The following is a 10385-nucleotide window of genomic DNA, read 5'->3' as shown; positions in this document are numbered from 1 at the left end:
AAAAAGAATTTCATATATAACACATATTATGGACAACTAGGCAATGTATCAGAATTTGTAAAACGTGGCATTAATAAAAATATTTTTATAATGGTAATATTTTAAAGATTATACTATATATATTCAATATTTGCACGAAAAATTATAATATCATACTATATATTTATATGAAATTATATTTAATACTTCTATATGGAAGGTAAAATCCACTTTAAGTAACACCTGTAGAAAACATTGTTATAATAAAACATATGTTTGTTTATTCCTTTTATCCACTTTCCTTCCTTATATTAACAGTTCTTTTAAAAATATATATTAATTAAAAAAAAATGGAAAAAAATTAATCAATGTATTTTAAAATATTGCAATTACTGATAACAGGAATAAAGCTTAATTGAAAATTATAATTTTCACAGATTATTATACCAAAATAAAAAAAATATAATTCATTTACCTTAAAAAAACATATTGTTCTTTACATTTGATAGTACGATATAGATTCTACATTTTAAATATATTACAGCCTATAAATGATTGAGAATGTTATAATTAATGTATCATAGAATGATGTACAAAATATTTTTTTCCTAATTACCACTATATTTATTATATTATTACAATTACTAATGTTTTATAACAATAATATATTTTTCGATTGTATTATTACAAAATAAAAATTATTAATAAAGTTTCATTGTTAAAATTTATTATTATTAATTCCATATATAAAACAATATATTCTCTATATTCTATACATTCCATATTCTATATAAAGTCTATAATTTGAAATATAAAAAATAATATATTACATTCATATTTTATTTTTAAAAGGATTAAATAAAAATTATAAAAATACACTAATATTTAAATAATTATTTTATATATTTTTAATATGCATCAATGTATACAAATTACATTTTTCTAATGCGTTAATTTTTTATAAAGAACATTTATATAAATATTTCATAGTATATGTTTAAATTTTCTTTTCATATACTCTGTTGTAAAAAACATAACATTTATATTTAATTTATTTTGTTTTAATAAAAAAATTCTAAAAAAAAAACAAATTATAAATAATTATAGTGTATCATATATGTAAGAGGATATTATATTACTGTTAATTGTTTTTATGTTGAATACATTACAACATTCAAGATTTATAAAATGGAGAAAAATTGAACATTAAATTTTTTATTAAAATTTTTACGTTTATTTTTTTATGTAGGATATGTTATTTTACAATTATGTGGTATGATAATTTTGTTAGGGAAATTTGCGTTATTCGTACATATTCGTTTAAGTTTTTTTTAAATACAACAATTTTACATGAAATTATTTATTCTTTTAAATGATATAATTACCTTTTTTCAGTGTACATTTAACAAACGTTTGGATGAGATGCACAAATATGGAGAAATGTGCATATGAGGACTTATCGATTATTAGCAAAATGTAAACAGGATAAGGATTCAAGTATTATAGGATTAAAACAAAATATATCTAATAATGGAAATAACGAAAAAAATGATATATGTTATAATGAAAAAGGGACCTCAACGAAAAAGAGACAGCCATATGAAAATTCACTAAGGAATAGCAAAGGCCATAAGGAAGATTTGAAAAATAAATCTTGTATATTTGAAACAAAAAAATATTCTCATATGGAAAGAAAATATTCAAAGAATTAGATTATGTAGATTTCTTAAAACAGCAAGACGCTTAATGATAAGACATACAAAAAATAATAGGAAAAAAGTTAGTATTCAGATTTTCTTTACCTGTATTATTGTTACTGTTTTTTATAGCAGTAGTCATAGCAGAATTTTCACTGGGATCTACAGGTAGTAATAGTTTACTATTTGAGTTAGGCTTAACGAAGGAAAATTTAAAATCGTGGGCCAATAATGGTACTATTTCGTCCATTCTAGACACATTAAAGAAGTTAGAGGGGTTTTGGAAGCACGGTACTTTTTGGGGATCGGGAACGTCATGTAGAGTGTGCACAACAACGGAAATAGCTAGTGAGTGCGTATTAGGACGATTATTAGGTCATCTGATATATTTCATTCCTTTATTTTTATTAGGTATTACTCTTATATTGGGAGTTGTTTATTACCATAAAAAAGTCAAAAAATACAAAAAAATTAAGTTTAGGAAAAGGTAAAAAATAGTATGCAATATATGTATTTCTGTAAAGTAATTATTATAAAATAATAATCGTAATATCTTTGTATATTTATTTATTTTAACATATGCATAACTTCTTATATTTTAAAAATCAACCTAATTATTCGTGGCTTTTTTGATACACAATATTAAATAATATGTTATTAGTTTTTATGTGAATTTGAATATTTGATATTTTTCATTTCTTATTTTAATGTATGACTTTATCATAATAATATATTATTGTTAACAGATACATTTTAGTATTAAAATAAATTTGAATAAACATACATATATACACGTTAACTTTTATATATAATAGGACAAATCATATACTTTTATAGAATTCAAGTGCTAATTTATATTTAAAAATATGAAATGGTTTTGTATTTTTCTTTTTTATTGGTCTAATATTATTAATTTTTGATAAAATTAAAAAAACTATTATTTTTTTTTTTTTTAAATATATAAGTCTGTTTTTTGTTTTAATGAAATGAACTGTTTATACTCTATTTCCCGGACATATATATACTGTTCATTAAAATTAACTACAAATGTTATGTTTTTATATATCGAAACTTATATAATAAAAAAGATTAATATTTTAATGCAAATAGATGTACATATAAAAGTGAATAAAATAAATTATCATATTAATATGTATGATTCATTAAATAAGAATTTGTTTAGTATAATATATAATGCTATAGAAACTATGTAAAGAGTAGAATAAATGAAAAGGTTATTAATTAAATAATATATATAAAAAAAAAATGTTTGAGCAAATAATTCTTTTTTGGGGGATCAAGTATAAATTATATGTATAATATAAATAGGATGTAATATTCTTTTTAAATAACTTATTATATGCATGTAACGTATGTTTGTATTTAGAGGGGGATTATTATATGGATTAATAAGAATAATAAGGGCATATGAAGAAATATATATATCTGGAAATCATGATAATGTAAAAGACGCATATAAATTATATAATTTTATTAACAGGTTATTTTATTAAGATATATATTATTATAAGGATATAATAATGATTAAAGTCTAAGGTTATAGACAAAGAAGGGTAACATTTTTACAGTAAAAATATAAAAGGATTATGTATTACTGAATAAATACAAACAAATTTTATATTGTAATTGTAAAAATATTTTTACCATATCTTAGAAAAAAATATTCAAGATAAAAATGTGAAATACATTATATGTATAAACATTTAACATTTTTCGTTAAAAGAGCAATATATTATATAAATGATGCATTTACAACAATATATCAACTCAAATTATTGAATATTCATTTGAATAATAAATATATTGCAAGACTGATATATATATACATATTCTTAATACACTGTATAGTTATATAATGCAGAAAACTGAATATATTATGAACAATAAATTATTTGTACATCATAATTTCTTTTTATAAAGTATTTCAGACAAATATATATATAACTAAGAAACAAAGAAGACTAAAAGTATATTCAGAATCAGTGAATCTGTAATACTGATAAATTCTTTATATAAAATATTAGTAAGTTTTTTTTATATATATAGTGTATATTTTTAATAGTTATATATATGTATTATTATGAATTCTTATAATGGATTAATGTGTATTTTATATGGAAATATTTGCTTTAAACAAACATTTTAAATGATCAATTTATCATAAAAATACCGATGTAACTATGTCAATTCTTATGAAAATGTTGCAAGAACACTATAAATCGCTTAAAATACATAGATATAATTATGTTAATTTTTATAATTTTTTTTTGGAATTTAAAAATAGTATTATATATTTAACTGTTTTTTCGTTTTTAATTTTGTTAATTACTTCCATAAAAGACTATATTTTAGATGTAAAATGAAATATTATAATGTTACTTAGTTACCATATATTTTATACACATAACATGTTTATAATTATTTGTATTCTGTTTAATATGTTAAGATCAGAATAATTTAAACACGTTATATGTTTTCTCATAAATATATTTTTAACAGAATACTATTTACTTATGTTAATTGTTTAATATACATTTGTACATTTTGTACCTCACATGCAAGTATAAAAAAAAATAAATATAAATTAATATAATTTTTTTAGGACTGTCAACATAAAAATTACTAAATCACATATTTCAGTAAATTTTATCGTTATTCTTTCCTATTTATGAATGTATTATAACTTTTATATCATTCTTATTTTAAAATTTATTTTATTTAAAATATTATTAAATTGATGAATTAGCATGAAATATATTAATGTTATTTTAATCTTCGTTATTATTTATTTATCTTTTTCATATTAATATTTTTTCTAAATATATTTATAATATAGAAAAAAAAAACTGTATTAGACTGTTGAATAACATTTTATATAAAAATAAAAGCATAAAAAATTATAATCAAAAATTCCATTTTTCAAAATTTATGATGAAAAAAAAAAGATATTTTTTATTTTCCTGTGAAATATGTATTCATTTTTATATGAAATAGTAAATTGTAAGTTATATCCTCTGGATAAATTATAAGGTATAACAGAATATATTTATTAAAGTATCAACTAAAGAATATTATATTGTTTATGTATTACAACAGGTTGTAATAAAATTTATTTTTTTTTATTGTTTATTATTACTATTATTATGTTTTTAAAACAGAAAATATTTTTTAGCGATAATAAGAACATTTTTATAATTATAATGGTATACATTTATAATTATTAAATGGAAAGTATAATTGAAATTAATTATTATTCTTCTAATATATAGAACAGTATAATATCTCTATTCTATAGGTTACATATGGTAAATAAAAAGAATAATTTTAAATATTAAGAAAAAACATAAGTTTTTTTTTTTGGAATTTGATTTATAGAAAAATTCATTTTATAATTCTTCTAAGTTAAATAATTAACTTATGCATTTTGAACACATATGAATAAATTTAAATTATATAAATATGATTAAATTTAATTATTTATAAATAATTTTACTGTTAAAATTTTATAATGGCTTTATAAATGTAATTTCTTTTTTTTTTTTGTGTATAAAGTAAACATGTACCATAATTTTATATATTTTTTTATGTTTTTATAAAGAAATAACAAAAGGAAAATTAAAAAAATAAACTAAGTAACTTTTATTATTGCTGAAGTATTATACTGTTTTTTATTTTTGTAGTATATTTTATGTATTGCAGTATTAAGGAACTAAACATGGAACAAAAAATTAAGTTACTCTTTTTTATTAAAATTTTTACGTTTATATTAACTTGGTTATGTCTTCTTTACAGTGATATGGTATTATAAAATTTTTTATTATAATTTTATTATTCATATTTTTAATATTTTTTTTATTAATTATTTATTTTAGAATGAGATTATTTATTTTTATGTAACAAATGATTAATTTGTTTGTTTAGAATATATTTGACAAATACTTGGATGAGAGAAACAATTTTGATAGAATGTTATATACAAGAAATTATCGATCACTAGTAATCTATGAAAATGAAATATATTCCAGTTTTGGAAGGTCAGAGAAGGAGATACCTTATTGTTTTTAAAAAAACGAATGAAAAAAATTTTACAATTAATAATGAAAAAAGGAACAAAAAAAAAGTGAACATTCATATAAAACGTCATTAATTAATAATAAAGGTTATAAGGAACCTATGAAATGTAATAGTAAAATATTTCATAGAACATGTTCCGATTTCGAAAGAAAATTTTTAAATGCACTTGATAAAATGTGCTTTTTGAAAAAGATAAGAATGAATAATGATGAATCTTACAGAAAATTAAAAAATAAAAAATATAAATTGCGACTTGGTTTGCTTTTATTAGTTTTCTTGCTTGTGTTAATGATACCCATGTTAGATTTATCATTCACATATGGGGGACAAAAAAATGGATTATTGGGTACATTAGGGCTGTTATCTGTAACTGTTACCAGAAGGATTAATTCGCTTTTTTTAGGTGGTGATATTACAATAAGTGGACCTATAGTAACATGGTTTGGACTAAGTCAGAAGAATTTTGTAGGAATTGAAACAGCAGTGAGTATTCTCTTTTATTGCGTGCCTTTCTTTATACTAGCTATAATACTTATAACAGCGGTTGTTTATTACTATAAAAATTCCATAAAAAATCAAAAAATAAAGTTCAAAGAAACATTCTATGAATAATATGAAATGTGGCTCTGTTTGTAATGGAGCCTTAAATATAAAATAATATATATGATATCATTAGTCATATACTTAATAAACACACCCATAACTGTTTATATACTATAAATGGACTTCATTTATTTTGATTACTTTATAGGTAAAAATAAAAAAATATGTTATTATTTTTTCTATGAATTTCACTATATAAATGTTTTTCAATTTGTATTTTAAAGTATGGTTTCATTTTAATTAAATATGACTTATTATATATATGTTTTTGTAATTAAATAGATTCTTAAAACAAATATGTTTGTTTGCTAAGATTAATTTATAATAGTATAATTCGTATGTAATTTTATTGAAGTCATGACTTCACCCGTATTTTAATTATAAATAACTGTTCTTATAATTTATGCAATTCAGTATAATGATTATGTGGTTATTTATATTAATAAAATTACTATTAGCATTAAATTAAAAATAAATATGTACTGTTTTCTATTTTTTGAATGAAAATAGTATAAAAATCGTTGTACCTATATATAATTTTTTTATTTTTTTATTTTTTAATTCTTTCCAAGGAATTATAATATTTTATATATAGAAAAATAATATAAATTTTTATTTATGATGATTGAAATAAAATTTGGGGAATATATTATTTTTACAATTATCATTATAATATTTCCAATACCCAAGGAAGAGTAATACATGAAAAAATATATATTTGCTCTTAATTATGCTTTTAATAAAATGTTGTTTTATATTTAACCTGATATATTATAAATCACATCTAAAATATATTCATGACATTATATGATTATAAGTGAATATATAAAATATAATATATTATTTCAAAAATTGGCAACACAAAAATTACTAAATCATAAATCTTTGTAGTTTATAATTTTATTCTTTCTTATATGTTATATGAAAATTCTAAACTACATATTATTTTTATGTGTAAACTCATTTCATTTTAAATATTTTTATATAAGAATAAATGTATGAAATATTTTTATTTATACTAATTTTACTAATAATTCTATCTTTTTCATATATATATATTTTTTCTTTTTTATTAATATATATTAATGTAAATATTTTGAATTAAAGAAAAGAAGAAAAATATTAAGCATAGAAATTTTAAAACATATTATTAGAAATAATAATAATATAAGTTAAACTTAATTAAATATTAGAAACTTATAAAATAAGATATAAAAATGAAAAAATTACTTGTTATTTGCATTTAAAAACTATATTTCTTTATAGATTAGATACCATGTTGCAAATTCAATACTTTAATAATATTATAATCCAAAATAGTAAGTTTTAGTTTAGTTATCATTTAAATTATGTTTAATAGCTTATATAAGAGAAAACGTTGTTGGTCTACATCTTTTTTGTCTTAGTCATTTATTATTATAGTTCTATATTAATACATATTTTTTAAAAATATTAATGGTTTTTCCAAAATTGTATGTTCATATATTAGAATTATTAAATAGATAACACCATTGGCGTTAGTATTTATTCCATTAATATTTAGAACAGAATAATATCTCTATTCTATACAATATATGTTATTATTAAATTCAATTTTTTTATGTATAGATAAATCATATATTTTTTATCATTTTAAGTTTAATTTGTATTAATAAAAAATTATATAATTACTATGCTACAGTATCTACTTGATTAATACATTTTGAAATATATGCATAGAATAAAGTTATAACATTTATATTAAAATTATTTTTTTAAATTTATCATTAATATTCTGTTTTATTATTCATTTTATAGGTATATTATTTTGTCTATACTGTAATATGCGCTATTGTTATATATATTTAATGTCTATTTCAAGAAACGATAATAATCATTAAGCAAATAAAGATAGCATCATTTATCATTGAATGTATATAATGTTTAATAAATATTATTTTTACTGAATATCCTAGAATATTAAGGTTATATATCATGGAACGAAAAATTAGGCTATCCTTTTTTATTAAATTTTTTGCGTTTATTATTTTAACTTGGATGTACTTTTTTATAAGTGATTTGGTATGATAATATTATTTAGATATATTTTATTATTTATATATTTTATGCTTTACTTTTAAGAATATAATTTTTTGTTATGAAATTATTTACCCTTTAAATAACAATAATAACATTATTCTTTTAGAATACGTTTAACAAAACTTTTTATGCGAACTACAAACTTACTAGAAAATTAAATACAAGAACATTTAGATACTGAAAAATTAAGCGTGATAATAATTCAAATATTGTAGAAGAGAAAGAAAGAATATCAGATAGTGGAGTGAACATAAAAAAAGTTTTTTCTAATAATGATCGAGGAACCATAGGACAAAGGAACAATTAAATAGAGATACGTTAAATAATTCTGGAAATAATAAAGAAGCTACTAAAAATAAATATTCTGTATTTGGAGGAAACAGATATTCCTATTTTGAAAAAAAAATATTGAGCGAACTTGATAATAGAGAATTTCTTGATAAATAAAACAATTAGCAATAGAACATACAAAAAAATAAAGTTTAAAAAACGTAGACTACGTTTTTCTTTAGGTTCATTTTTGTCTATATTGATTTACTGGTACCTTTAATAGATTTATTCCTTTATTTTGTGTGCGGAAACGATTATTAAGTACGTTAGTTCTTTTAAGAGTTGACATGGGTCATGAAGGCTATTTTCCTAGAGTACAAGATGGGGCGTTAAAAGAATTATTAGACCTAAAGCACTGGATGTTTAGGGAAGCAATAAGAGTTCCGACTATTGTAAAATATTGCATTCCTATATTTATAATATTTGTCGTAATTATAATGTGTATTGTTTATTACTATAAAAAAGTTATGAAATATGAAAAATAAAGTTCAGGGAAAAATTAAAAGAATATTAATGAATATATTTTTTTTTGTAAAGAATTATTTAATATGAAGTAACAAGCCTACTATCTTTAATGATTTACTCAATAAACATACCTATGAATGATTGTATTTTGTTGATGAATTTAGATATGCCTAATCCATTTAAGAGTTATCAGTTAAATTTATGTTCTTATTTGTTTTGTGAATTTTATGTTTTAATATTTTTTAATTTATACTTTAGGTTCATCTTGCAGAATAAATATATATTATAGATTAAAGTGCACACATATGTATTTTTAATTAGATTATTATTAGAAATAAATGTATTTGTATTAAAATTAACATGTAATATATATTTAGTATAATTTTACTAAGATTGTATAATTTATAATCAAGATGAAAATTAAATTTTTTTTTTTTTTTATAAAGTTTTATTCTATAATGATTATTTGCTACTTAATATAAATAAGACCATTATTAGTTTATAATTAATGATTAATGTTCCATCTTGAGTATATGAGATGTTCTGCAAGTATTTTTTTGCATTTATATACATAAATGTTTTAATTTTATTAAAAGAAAAATTAATATTTATTTTACAAAATATATTTTATGCGGAATGCCTTATAGAACATATATATATGTTCTACACAACAATTTGTCATGTTTTTAACTTTTTTCGCATAATATAAAAGGGAAAGTATATATATATATATATATATAATAAAAGAAATTCTTTATTAGATGTCAATTATTTTTAATTCTGCAGTATCTTCGTAAATTTAAATATTCACAATAAGACGAAAATTTAAAACAATTAATTATTTGAATCATTATACTTAATTGTGGCATTAATTCAGTTTTTCTAAAATTACGTAAATATATATTATGTTAAAATTTTATAAAATATATTACTATAGTTTTTATGTTCCATGTCAATGAAATATTAAATCGATGAATTAAAATTAAAGATAAATTAATAGATAATATAAACAAAATTTCATTTTTTCTTTTTCATAATAGAACATTTTTAAATATATATTTTACTCAATTGCAAAAAGATTCATAATTATAGGGGTTAATAAAAATAAATTAGTTTTTTCTACAATTTTTTAGTAAT

The 10385-nt window shown here is 18.9% G+C and overlaps 3 pseudogenes across 3 annotated transcripts; all 3 read left to right on the top strand.

Moving 5' to 3' along the window:
- The first annotated feature begins 1427 nt into the window (after positions 1–1427).
- On the top strand, positions 1428–2167 carry PmUG01_00038300 (annotated as a pseudogene). Its single transcript is given in 2 exon segments — positions 1428–1682; positions 1697–2167. Coding segments are annotated over 2 exon segments (726 nt in total).
- A 3218-nt stretch (positions 2168–5385) lies between these two features.
- On the top strand, positions 5386–6383 carry PmUG01_00038200 (annotated as a pseudogene). The gene is given in 4 exon segments: positions 5386–5496; positions 5619–5750; positions 5764–5802; positions 5817–6383. Coding segments are annotated over 4 exon segments (849 nt in total).
- A 2206-nt stretch (positions 6384–8589) lies between these two features.
- PmUG01_00038100 lies at positions 8590–9297 on the top strand (annotated as a pseudogene). Its single transcript is given in 5 exon segments — positions 8590–8727; positions 8742–8870; positions 8884–9126; positions 9140–9256; positions 9271–9297. Coding segments are annotated over 5 exon segments (654 nt in total).
- Positions 9298–10385: the final 1088 nt, after the last annotated feature.

The sequence above is a fragment of the Plasmodium malariae genome (assembly GCF_900090045.1).
Source record: "Plasmodium malariae genome assembly, contig: PmUG01_00_19, whole genome shotgun sequence".
Taxonomy (NCBI): Eukaryota; Apicomplexa; class Aconoidasida; order Haemosporida; family Plasmodiidae; genus Plasmodium; species Plasmodium malariae.
This window is presented reverse-complemented; position numbering and strand designations above follow the sequence as displayed.